The sequence below is a fragment of the Bos indicus genome, chromosome 7, assembly GCF_029378745.1.
Source record: "Bos indicus isolate NIAB-ARS_2022 breed Sahiwal x Tharparkar chromosome 7, NIAB-ARS_B.indTharparkar_mat_pri_1.0, whole genome shotgun sequence".
Classification (NCBI taxonomy): domain Eukaryota; kingdom Metazoa; phylum Chordata; class Mammalia; order Artiodactyla; family Bovidae; genus Bos; species Bos indicus.
In genome coordinates, this window is record NC_091766.1 from 20,244,114 (window position 1) to 20,257,352 (window position 13,239).

Consider the following 13,239-nt stretch of genomic DNA (forward strand, 5'->3'; position numbering starts at 1 on the left):
CATGGACTGCTGCCCGCCAGGCTCCTTTGTTCATGGGTTTCTCCAGGCAAGAACACTGGAGTGGGTAGCCATTCCCTTCTCCAGGAAAGAACTTAAAATTTCTGAGTACTTATGCTGAGAGGTTCCTTTCTCAGAGACTATAACTTAACTTCAGTCTCTGAACACTGCCTCCACTCAGCCTGCAGATGAAGAAAGCAGAAGCCCAGAGATGGGCATTAACTTGCCCAAGGTTGCTCAGCTGGCCAGAGGGCAGAACTGGAGCTGGAAACACAGTAATGGTGATGATGATGATAAAGGCGGTGATGCTCAGTTGTGTCCAACACTTTTGTGACCCCGTGGACTGTAGCCTGTCGGGCTCCTCTGTCCGTGAGATTTTTCAGGCAAGAATACAGGAGTGGGTTGCCATTTCCTTCTCCAGGGTATTTTCCCCACCCAGGGATTGAACCTGGGTCTCTTGCATTGCAGGCAGATTTTTTACCAACTGAGCCACGAGGGAAGCCCTAATAGTAACTATGATTATATTACCATCACTGGTTTTGTTTTTATTACTTATCATTGCATAATAATAGAGGATGTATATCTTGCCTGGAAAATCCCATGGGTGGAGGAGCCTGGTAGGCTGCAGTTCATGGGGTCGCTAAGAGTTGGACACGACTGAGTGACTTCACTTTCACTTTTCACTTTCATGCATTGGAGAAGGAAATGGCAACCCACTCCAGTGTTCTTGCCTGGAGAATCCCAGGGACAGAGGAGCCTGGTGGGCTGCTGTCTCTGGGGTCACACAGAGTCGGACACGACTAAAGTGACGCAGCAGCAGCATTATTCATTATTACTATCATTTTTTAAAAATTTTGAAAATGAAGCCTAGTTGAGTTACAAATTATCACTAACAACAAAGAATTTTTTTAAATTGTGGTAGAATATCAATTGGAGAAGGTGATGGCACCCCATTCCAGTACTCTTGCCTGGAAAATCCCATGGGTGGAGGAACCTGGTGGGCTGCAGTCCATGGGGTTGCTAAGAGTCAGACACAACTGAGCGACTTCACTTTCACTTTTCACTTTCATGCATTGGAGAAGGAAATGGCAACTCACTCCAGTGTTCTTGCCTGGAGAATCCCAGGGACGGAGGAGCCTGGTGGGCTGCCATCTCTGGGTTCGCACAGAGTTGGACACGACTGAAGTGACTTAGCAGACTATCAATAGCATAAAATTCCCCTGGTGGCTCAGCAGTAAAGAATCTGCCTGCAATTCGAGAGACCCAGGTTTGATCCCAAGTTGAGAAGATCTCCTGGAGAAGGGAATGGCTACCCACTCCAGTATTCTAACCTGGAGAATCCCACGGACAGAGGAGCCTGGCGGGCTATAGTCCATAGGGTTGCAAAGAGTCGGACATGACTGAGCAACTAACACCACCACTTCCATTGTTATTTTATTTATTTTTTGGCATGTGGGATCTTAGTTTCCCAACCAGGGATTGAACTCATGCCTCTAGCATTGGAAGCACAGGGTCCTAACCATTGGAACCACCAGGGGAGTCCCCCAAATTCACCACCTTGGCCATTTCTAAGTGCACAGTTCAGTGGCACTGGATACCTTCACATTGCCTTGCAACCACCCCCACCATCATCTCCAAAACTGCCTCATTTTCCCAAAGGAAAACTGTCCCCATTAACTGACCCCGCCCCACCCAGAGCCCCTGGCCCCACCATCTACTTCCTGTCTCTCTAGATCTGGCTCCTCTAAGACCTCCTGTGAGTGGAACCAGACAGTGTGTCCTTTTGTGTCTGCTTCTCTCATTGAGCATCATGTTCTCAGGGTCCATCCACGGTGTAACGTGGGTCAGGATCTCTTTCCTTTTTAAGGCACCAAATTATGTTTGAGCCTGGAGGAGGGCATGGCAATCCATTCCAGTATTCTTGCGTGGGGAATCCCATGGACAGAGGAGCCTGGTGGGCTACAGTCCACGGGGTTGCAAAGAGTCGGACACAAGTGAAGTGACTTAGCATGTATGTTTGAGCACCTACTGTATGCCAGGCCCTCTCCTAGCACTCTTCATGCATTATCTTACTTAACCCCATATAGCCCAGCGAAGCAGGCACCATCTGTTTCACGCCCTTTTCAGAGGGAAGGCAACTGAGGCCCAGAGCAGTGATGTCACCTGCCCAAGGCCACACGGCACATGAGCAGTGGGATCTCAACCTGGGCTGTCTGGCTACAGATGTCATCCCTACCTCTTCCTGACACGGGGCTCCCACCTGCTGCATTAGCAGCATCCTTGGCACCGCTAACCAGGAGCCCAGAGGCCTCCCACCACCACTATAAATACATCATCAGCTGGTGTCTGGACCTCACCCCTGGGCAGTCACCTCCCCTGCATGGACAGACAGCTGGTCCACCTGGCTTCCCTGCCCTGGGGGAGTCCAGGCTGCGAGGAGCCCCTCACTCCTCCACCACCCAGACACCTGGCTTCCAGTGGGGGCCCATCCTCGGTTACAGGTACCCCGGCTGGTTCTCTAGATGCTCTGAGGTTCTTCCCCACTTTGCCTCCTGGGGCTGGGGAGAGGATCTGGGAAGGAATTGAGCATTTATTGAGCACCTGTTTTATGCTATCTAGGGGTCACTGACTCCAATTGTCAATGCAGTGGACACAGCACAGTTACTTTTTCCACTCTCCAGGTGGGAAAATGAAGGGTCAGAGAGAGGAGTACATCTCACATAGCCTGGAACAAGTGTGGACACAAATTGTGTCCATCATACAAGCAAATGCCCACCCTCACATGCTCTCCTGTCCACATCCATCCTGTCTCCCCCGGCACAGTGTCCTGGGCTGGAATGGAGATTAACAGGGGTTCGAAGAGATGAGGGACCCTCCCTCTGTCAAGGTCCAGCTTGCTTCTCTCTGTGGCCCCACAAGGCCCTACCTTCCTGGCTCAGCTCTCCTCCAACCTCAGAACAGAGAGGGCAGGGCTCTGCCCTAAGTCACATAGCAAACCCAGGCAGGGCTGAAGCCAACCCAGGCTCCTTCGATCCAGACCCTTTCTCCTGCCATCCGAGCCCAGGCTGCACTTTTTGAGGATCCTGGCCCCCAGGCTGGGGCACGGTAGGCACTTCAGGGAGGTTCACCAATATTCATTCATTTGTTCACTATGTATTCTGGGCCAGCTCTCTTCATCATCTGTACAACTGGGAGGGTGTGGTTCCATTCAGTAACCCCAAAAGCAGTTTTCCGTTTTTTCCTTTAGTGGTTTTGAGGACTCAGGATCTGTGGGTTCTAATTCTGCTCTACCTCTTAGGAGCCGTGTGACCCTAGACAAGTGATTGACCATCTCTGGGCCTGTTTTCTTACTGAAACACGGGAGTAGGTAATAGTTGCTGCCTCCCTGGGTGGTGAAAGTGAAAGTGTTAGTCGCTCAGTCGTGTTAACTCTTTGCAACTCCATGGAATGTAGCCCACCAGGCTCCTCTGTCCGTGGAATTCTCCAGGCAAGAATATTGGAATGGGTGGACATGCTCTCCTCCAGGGGATCTTCCCGACCCACGGATCGAACCTGGGTCTCCTGCATTGCAGGCAGATTCTTTACCATCTGAGCCACCAGGATGGTCTCCCTGGGTGGTGGAGAGAATTAAACCAGATGTGGGGCAGGCTCAGCATCGGGTATGCAATACATGTCCGCTGTTACTATCATCTGTTGCTATGATTGCTTCCCAGGTTTATCCAAGAGGGGTGGGGACCCCTCCCCCCTCGATCCTTCTGCCTCCTTCCTGGGCACCCTGGGCAGCCCCTTGAGCAGCTGTGATCTTCCTAAGCAGGCCCCTGCCCACAGTGCCGTTCCAGGAGGTTGGCACCGAACAAGGCGGGAACAGGAGGCGGGAACGGGAGGCCAGCCCACAGCGGCGTCAGCAGATGGGCACCATCTGGGCTGGCGGCTCAGGGCGGGCTGGCAGCTGCTGGAGCGGGCGGGCCTGGCAGCCCCTCCCCCGCCTGCCCTGGCACGGTGCCCGCCCGCCTCAGGTTTCTTAGGCCGCCAGAGGGGGCGGGGAGGCCTGGCTGGGCTCTGGGGCTGGGCAGACAGCTTCTCTCTCTGGGCCCTGCTTCCTCCGGGCTCCTTCCCAAACGAGAGGCTGGGGAGGAGGCCCGGCCTTCCCACTGCCAGGCAGCGGTCCTCAGCCCCACCCTCCAGCCCTTGTGCTTGGGACCATTCCAGCCCCAGGGCCTTTGCACTGGCTCTGCTCCCCCAATGGCCTGACACACTCTCACTCAAATCTCCCTGTGGCCCAGCCAGAGTACCTGCCATGCCTCTCCACGCCCCTCCCTGTCCTTAGCTTTTTATTAATTTAACTGAGAATTGTCAGCTTCCCCATCTCCTGCTCAATGGCACATCCACCCACAAAGGGCAAGCAAGCAACAAGCAGCCCCACTGTCCCAAGGCAGAGCTCATGTCACTCCCCTCATCAGGGTCCCCCAGCTGTCCCCTAGGCCACCCTCAGGGCACACACGGAGTCCACTCCTGGAATCAGGGCCCCGTGTCTGCAACGATGCCAGATGGATGCCCAAGGCAGCCAAGTTTGGCCCAAGGTGGTGCCCTGGGCTCTGAGGAGCCTGGCAGCCCCAGCGCCAAAGGGATCTTCTCCCAGCTCATCCCCACTCTTCGATCCTCCAAAATAAACCTGGGGAGGGAGGCCTGGGATTCCTCCTTGGGGTGGGGCCCCAGCAATCCATCTGACAGCCCCAGGGAGAAACAGAGGCTGTGGGGGTGGGGGGAGCCGAGCCTCATCCCCGGGTCTGGGGATAGGGGATGGCCGAGTGTGTGGGTCTCCGTGTGTCTCTTCCTGTCTCTGGGTCCCCCTGTGTCTCTGGGTCTCTCTCACTGTCATTCTGTTGGCCCCGAGGCCCCACATCTGACACCCGAGGTGGTACCTCCTTCCAGACGAATGGCAGGTACCCATCTCAACATCCTGCCTGTGACCTGTCCCAGAAGTCAAGCAAGGCCTGCTTTCCCCACTCCCCATCAACCCCATGGCCTCCCTGCAGGGCTGGTTTGAGTGGCCACTGCGCTCTGACCTTGGCCCAAACGCCCTGCAGCCCTGAGACCCACAAGGGGAGAGGAGAGAAGAGATGGCCAGTTCTCTCTGCCATCAGATGACTGCTTGGCTAAGAACAGAGACGTAACTCTGGTCCAGATGGGGATGGGGGTCCTGCGATAGAAGTCGGGGAGCTGGGGCTCAGCAGGGGGTTCTGGGTGGCAGCCTCAGCTTGGGAATCCTGGAGGAAGCTCTGGTTAGTAGAAGCCTAGAACACAGACCCAGCCCAGAGGTGGCCAAGCCACATAGACTGGACACCCACATCCTACACTGCAGCTTGCTTCTATCCCCTTCTGCCACTGAGCATGGAGGGCTAGCAGGGGTACCAGCAACAGAAGTTGTGCTGTGCTTAGTCGCTCAGTCGTGTCCGACTCTTTGTGACCCCATGAACTGTACCCCACCAGGCTCCTCTGTCCATGGGAATTCTCCAGGCAAGAATACTGGAGTGGATTGCCATGCCCTCCTCCAGGGGATCTTCCTAGCCCAGGGATCGAATTCAGGTCTCCCGCATTTCAGGTGGATTTTTACCGTCTGAGCCACCAGGGAAGCCCAAGATTACTGGAGTGGGTAGCCTAACCCTTCTCCAGGGGATCTTCCCAACCCAGGAATCGAACCTGGGTCCCTTGCATTGCTTGCGAATTCTTTACCAGCTGAGCTACCAGGGAAGCTCCGGCAACAGAAGTTGCCCATGTCCAAACCCTAATTCTGCCCTTTTCTAACTGTGACCTTGGGCAGCGCAGGTAACATCTGTCAGGGTACTTTTTAGTTTCCTTCTTTTGAGGCTTCCGTTTCCTCATCTGTACAATGGATACGATTCCTGCCTCACAGGCTTGCCATGAGAATGGAAAATAATTGCTAAGTCCTCAGAAAAACTGCTTGACAGAAAGCAAGTGGCACTGGGAGTTGGGGTTTAGAAGCATAAGTAGGAGTCTTCCAGATGGGAATGACATCCACAGCAGAGGGAACCATATGGGCAAAGGGATGGAGGTGGGAAATTATAACCCTAGTAAGGATGATGATAATAATGGTCCAAGAAAAAAATAAATAACTGTCCACAAAGTCTTATTCCTGTGTTGGGTACTTCTCTCCATGACCCCACAGGGGTTATTTGTCGAACACTTTTATCATAAGAAGCAAACATTCCTACAGCTATTTTTGATTGTCTCATTTTAAAGACAAGGAAAGCAAGCACAGAGAGATTCAGTGACTTGTTTTGGGTAACCCAGCCTCCAGGCAGTCAGGCAGGAGGCTGAGCTGGGGTTGGGCTCCCTGCCCAGCCCTCGAACCCGACCCTCACTCCGGGTCAGCTGGGGCGTGTTTGAGTGACGGTCCCCTGGGATGATGGAGCTGGCTGGAAGCAGGAGAGGGTTCAGCCTTGACCTTCCCCAGCCCTCATGCGAGGAGGCTGACCAGATCGGCTAGCAAAAGCATGGCCGACGGACATGAAGGTGTCTGTGGAGGCCTGGAGGCCCCGCCTGCCTGCTGAGCTGAGTGGGGGAGGGGGTCGATGGGGGAGGGGAGGCGCCCGGAGATTGTGCTGACGCCGGCAGAAAACTTGCTTCAAAATTTTATCAGCTCAGCGCGGAGGAGGTGGGGGTGGGGCTGGGCGCGGAGGATGGATGTGGTGGGAGAGACCGGGACCTGCATGGTAATGAATGCTGCAGCCCCCAGGCTGCCCGTGCCCTCCCCTCCCCCCATCACAACGACCTCAACAGTCACCTTGTCTACCCCTCTGCTTCTGGAGAGGGGTGAGGGATGGGGCAGATGGGGTCAAGGTCAAGGAATCAAGGTCAAGACTGGGAACTCTGGCCTGGCTTTACCCCCTACACACCATGGTGACCAGGAGACCTCATGGAAGGCTCACAGCACCGCTGGGAGTTGGCCTGGTTGTTCCTCCCACTGTACAGAGGAGGAAACTGAGTTACAGTCCAGAGTCACACAGCCGGCACAGGACACAGGGCAGGGCCGTGATCAGAAGCTCGGCGGTCCTGCCTGGAGTCCCCACTTCTTCTCTTTGCCCCACCCCCGCTCCTCCCAAGCCCTCCCCAATCATTTCTGGTTGTCTGATCAAGTGGGTGCCTGTGGGGCTACCGGTGGTGGGACTGGGTCTCCAAACCGAATGCACCCACCTGACACGCTCAGGCAGCCCGGGTGTGTGCAGGTTCACGCCCACAAGGGTACCAGGCTCAGCTTGGGTGGGAATAGCAGGGCACGGGACTTGTGCTAGTTAGGTTCTCCAGGGCACACCTGATTCCATCCGCATGAAGACAGTCACAGCTGCCACCCGCCACACAGTAGACCAGAGTTCAACACGCGACACACACCATCTCCAAGAATCTCCCCAGGCCCAATCCAGGTAGGAACTTGGATAACTTCCATGTGACAGCTCCACTGGGCACACCACCAGGAAGCAGTGGGTCAGTGAAGCCCACTGCCTGCTCAACCAGGCCCTGCCCACGACCACCAGGACCTGTTGACGTTCAGGACTGGGCCACCCGTCCAGCCTCTGCACCTCTGCGCAGGCTGCTGACCCCCTGGGAGAGCCCCATGCTCATCACTGCCCAGTCATCCTGCAGAGCTCAGCTCAGGGGAGCCTCTTTCTCCAGGAAGCTGTCTTGGGTTTCTCCATCCTCACAAACCCCACTGGTCTCCATGTGGACCATTTGACCACAGAGCCAGCAAACACCAGAAACACCCAGCTAGAAGGGCAGGAGTAGGGAACCCCAACAACCAGAGAGATTGATGACACAGCTCAAGTCACACAGTGCCCCAGCTTTCCACTTGGCATCAACATGACACCTGTCAGGACTCTGGGGAAGGTCTGAGTCAATCAACCAGCATTCAGTGGGCCACCCAGCACCCTTCCAGCTTTCCCAGGAAGGATAAGGCTGCCCCTCTCCCACCTGTCAGTGGCCCATCCTCACCCCTGTTGCCAACAGACCTTCTGGGACAGCATCTCATTTCCTGTGGCCTGCCACCCCACTTGGACCCCCAGGACACACCTGCCCCCTACCTCACTCTCCCCATGAACCAGATCTCTTTCCCTTACACTTCACATGGCACGTGCCTACTCCATCTGACTTTCCCAGCACCTGCCTCCTCCCTTTGACTTGAAGAAGGCCCGCCTCCTTGCTCAAACCTTGCGAGACACGCCTCCCTCCTTGGACATCTCACAGGTCAGCCTCCTCCACCCCCACCAACCCCCGCGCAGGCCACTGGACCTGCCTCCTCGCTCAGACCTGCGAGCCTGGTTCATGCCCCTGAGACAGGCGCATCCCCAGCTCTCTCCACCTCCAGCCCCGTGCACGCGAACGCCCTTACTCACCTCGCTCCCGCACGAAGTAGGCCAGGTAGAGGTCGAGCTCCTTGACCGCCACGCCGATGTGGTGCGGCTGCACGCAGAGCACCGGGTGGCCGCACTGCGCCGCCTTGACCAGGCGCTCGCCGTCGGTGCTCTCCAGGGGGATGCCCTTGAAGAGGATGACCATGACCAGGTCCAGCCGCCACACCTTGTCAGCCTGACGCAGGCAGTCGATGCGGCGCATCTTGCCCTTCTGGTCAGGGTTGGAGAGCACACAGCCCGGCGCCTTCTTGCCAGTGATGGCCAGCACGAAGTCCTCGCGGCACTCGGGCCGGATGTCCTTGCGCAGCTTGGCCAGCAGCCGCGATGCCCACTTCTGCTTGACTTCGGCCTTCTCACCCAGCAGCTCGTCCTTCACCGCCCGCTCCTCATCCTTCGACATCCGCTTCTCATGCTTCTTGAAGTACTTGCGCTTCCGCGCCTGCAGGTTGAACCAGGTGTAGGCGAAGGCTCGGACGTGAGGCAGCAGCGCCTCGATGAAAGGGTGGAACTCATCCTGCAGGGCGGGAGAGGCCAGAGATCAGGAGGCGCTGGGGCCCGTGGACCCACTGCCCGGCCCAGAAGACTGAGGCTGCAGAGGCCCCAGGCAGACACATTGGAGGGATGGTGGAGCAGAGGTGTGCAGAAGTCCTCTGCACATACCTCCAAACTCCCAGGGAAAAAACAGGGCCAGAGGGGTCCAGCAGAAGTTCACTGGATCATCTGAGAACCCATTGCCCCGATGGGGAAACTGAGGCTCTGACCATGGTGGAAGGCACAGGCCAAGGAAGCCAGTCATGGAGGGCTGTCTTGAACTCCAATGTTCAAGGCAGGACAAGCTGAGGGTCCAAGGTGGAAACTGATGGGGACCCACTGAACAGATGGGGAAAACTGAGGTTGATAGAATAGTAGTGGCATGGATCCATTCTCTGCCTTCTAGAACTGGGGTCAGCAAACTTTAAAAGTACCATAAAGAACTGGTAATGAGTATTTTAGTCTCTGTTGCAAGACGCCACAGAGATGTGACCACATGGCAGTGTTTCTGTAAAACTTTATTTATGAACACAGAGAGTGGGCCTTGGGCCCTGGGACTGTACTTTGCAAAGCACTGAACTAGTGCGTGAGCTCAAATGTCCAAAGCAGGGCTGAGCACACACCGGACACTGACAATTCAGGAGCAGACAGGCTCATAGCGTCACTTGTCTGCCAGACCCACTGCTCGGCAGAGGAAGCTGACATGAGACGGAGGTTCAATGGCTGCCTCTACTGGCTCTTGGCAGTGATGAAAAAATGAGGACAAGATATCTTTTCTATAGCCCAGAGATACAGACAGAACCAGCTGAGGTCCACAGGCCAAGAGGTCCACAGGTCCACTGGGGCCTACTGTATGTCAGGGGCTAATGAAAGGGTGGGGTGGGGTGGGGCGGTTCCTATATAGACCCATTGCAGGGGCAGGGAGAGCTGAGGCCCAAGGAGGCAAGATCAGAATGCAGCAGAGAAAGGGGAGCTCAGGCATGGAGATTCAGAGCTGGAGAGAGGGGTTCCCGGGGGCCAGTTCACCCTAGCCTGCCCCCCACAGACCCATTCCACAGATGGAAAAACTGAGGCCCGAGGAGGGCCAGAAACCTGCCCAGAGCTGTGATTTCAACACCCCCGCCCCCACTGCCTGAGTGGGGCTACTGAGCAGTCACAACACCCATTTTACGGATGAAGAAACTGAGACCCCAAGAAGAGACTCAGTCACAAGGAGCAGAGCTGGGACAGGAAGCCACACCTAACCAACTTCTCCATGGAAACAACAGCAGCCCTCCCCACTGTTGGGCCCCTAGGAGAATAATGGGGCCATGGGAGGCCCCTTTCCTCTTCTCTGGGGGTGGGAGGAGGCTGTCTCATTCTTGCCATTTTCAACAAGGGAAACTGAGTCTGCAGAACATCCCTGGGATGTTCTCAAGGGGTGAGAATTTCTCAAGGGGTGAGAAATTCAAGGAGAAAGGAAGACAGAGAAGAGAAATTTCAATCCCTACTCTTGCCTGGGGGCTGCACTGGGTTCTTGAATGGAGGTTACGTCTCTCCCTGGCATGTGAATCTCATTATCTGCCCAGCTCTCCAAAGCCTGCATTATGCTATTATTATTATTGTTATTATTGTTGTCGCCGTAACGATTAGTTGCTTACAATCTTCTAGCGGCAGGAAAAGGCCCAAGGCTCCACTATGCCTTGCATGACGGGGAGGCTAAGCTCAGAGACAGGCAGAGACCTGACTGAGGTCCCGGAGGCTCTCAGGGTCTGTGTGAGGACACGAACCAAGACCCTGTCTGTCCCTTTCTCGGAACAGCCTGCTCTCCATGAGGCAGGGGTCTCTCGGGAAGATGGTGACACAGTTGCTCTGGGCTACCAGCTGGTTTCCAGGTGGACGTGGCCAGGCTCAGTCCCACCTCCAAGCCTGGATGCACATGGTACTCCCCGCCCCAGGTGCCCCCTCTCTGTCCTGTACCCCAACTCCCCTGGGCCACCTGTACCATGGGTGCTGGGGGTGGGAGACGACCTCAGATCTCCTCTATTACTGAGGGTCTGAAAATAGCCTTCTGTCCTCATGGGGTGGGGCAGGATGGGGTACTGTTTGTGCCAGCCCAGCCCCCTCTATGCCAATGTCCCCCGACATGTGAGTCACCGTAACAGCTGTGGCAGGGACTGGACCTTACAGCCCCTTTCCCCCACCCTACCCTGCCCTGGCTGACCTGCTGAGGGGCTGTCTCCTGCCAGGTCCCCTCCAACCTCAGAGGCGCTTTTCCTGTGTCACCATGTCACCCAACATGCCAGCCCCAGGGGTGGGGAGCGGCTCGCCCAGGGTCACACAGCTGATCTGCAGACCTGGGTCCAGAGCCTGGGAGTCTGGCCAGAGAATCGGGGCAGAGAATACATGGAGGCGTGGGGCACTGTCCCCCATGGAGGGAACACCATGGTAGAAGGAGGCCTGTCATCCGAGGCCTGGAGCTTATTGGGGGAGTGATCAGAGGGAGCTGGGAAGGGGCAGTTGGGGTGTCAGCCAGCTGAATGGGGGTGCTATCTCCTTCTAGCATAGGAACCCCCTTATCTGCCCGGCTCTCAAAAGCCTGAATTATGCTATTATTATTGTTGTTGTTGCTAGGATTATTTTGGGCCCAGACCCTACCTCTCCCTGAACCCCTGTGCCTCTGAGCCCCCTCCCGTTTGATGAGTTCTCTCCTTTTCCTTCTCCTCCCCTCTCCAAGCCCCCTCACCCCTGCCGATGCCTACCCCCTCCTCCCTGGGCCCTCTCTGGGGAAAGATGCCAGGGAGGTGGGCAGGGGCGGGAGCCCACGTCACTGGTGACCCCAGCTGGTTCTGGAGGAAGGAAGACAAACAGCCTGTAACTGGGTCATGGACCTGCTGCCTGAGCCTCCACGTCCTCCCAGGGAGGTCAACCCAGGCGAGAGGCAGGCCTGTCGCTCTCTTTGTCCCACAAGACCTGTGACAACCAAGGCCTCTTCCCCAGACACTTCCCAATGCCCCCACTGGTTGACAGGGCAAGGGAGACAGCCAAGGAAAGCTAGAAGCCAAGAATCCTCCTGAACTCCTACACATCCCTCAAACCCCATCTCCAATGTTCCTTCCTTCAGGCAGCCTTTCCTGCTTTCCTCAGGGTTCTCCCAGACCTAGCCTGGACCACACAGCTGGGCATTTTCAAGTCCAGCTCAGTCGGTCTCCCCTAACCCTGAGGCCCAGGGTTGAGGCACCTGCTGCCAGCAGACTGGAGGGAACAAGCTTGGGTGACAATGGCCTCCATTTTCACCTTCTGTATGATCCAGGAACAGATCGCTGCCATACCTTGGGCATCAGTTTCTCATCCTGTACAATGGGCAAAAAGGGACCTGGCACCCTGCTGGGGATCAGTGGGGAGCTTATTCACTGCTCTGGTAATCACAGATGCAAGGTTAAGGAAGACAGCAAGAAACCCCAGAAACCTTACTTGGCCCACTGGGACTTCACAAGCTAAAAAGTGTAATAAAATGTCAAGCTGGACTTCCTTGGTGGTCCAGTGGTTAAGACTCTGTGCTTTGACTGCAGGGGACATGGGTTTGATTCCTGGTTGGGGGACTAAGAATTCCAAAAACCTTACTTGGCCAAAGAAGACAGCAGCAGCTGGCAGGCAGACACTTGGGTCCAAGCCCTCGCTGGGCACTATGGACTGGCCAACTGTGCTCTGGGCTGTGTCCCTTACTGGGCCTCCCCGTGGCTCACCCACTCTGAGAGTCCAGGACAGCAAACCAGGATGTCAAGCTCCAATTTCCAAACCAAAAGTTTTCCACAAAGCATTTCTCTCCTCAGTGACTCAACGAATGTTACTGAGAATCTCTTGTCCACCTCCTGAGTGCTCATCTCAAACTCCTGTGCATCCTTCAAAACTCAGGTTCCAATGTCCCTTCCTCCAGGTAAGCCCACTGTTAAGTGTCGAACAGCAGAACTCATATTTGAATGCAGGCCCATTTGGTGCCAGACTAAGTGTTCTTGCTAGTGATTCCTCCTTCCAAGTTCAGAGCATCATAGCTTATGAACAGCTCTTATCCAATGAGGGAAAAATACATTTGATGTTCCAACAAGTATCTCTTGAGTGCCAGCTCCATGCATGATGCTGGGGCCCAGCAGAGCCCTGGGCTCAGCCCTCACCTGGATCCTGATTTGGACAGGGATGGATATTAAACAAGCTAGGAAATGTAATAAAATGTCAGGTTGGACTTCCCTGGTTGTCCAGTGGTTAAGACTTTGCACTTCAACTGCAGGGGGCATGGGTTCAATCC

The 13,239-nt window shown here is 55.6% G+C and overlaps 1 protein-coding gene across 4 annotated transcripts in view; it reads right to left on the reverse strand.

Moving 5' to 3' along the window:
* The window catches only part of NFIC (nuclear factor I C), a 74,275-nt gene that overhangs the window by 48,505 nt on the left and 12,531 nt on the right, over positions 1-13,239 (reverse strand). For all 4 annotated transcript variants that reach the window (XM_070793126.1, XM_019964497.2, XM_019964496.2 and 1 more), the window contains exon 2: positions 8,409-8,940. In XM_070793126.1, the coding sequence (XP_070649227.1) occupies positions 8,409-8,940 (532 nt within the window). The remainder of the gene's footprint in view (positions 1-8,408; positions 8,941-13,239) is intronic.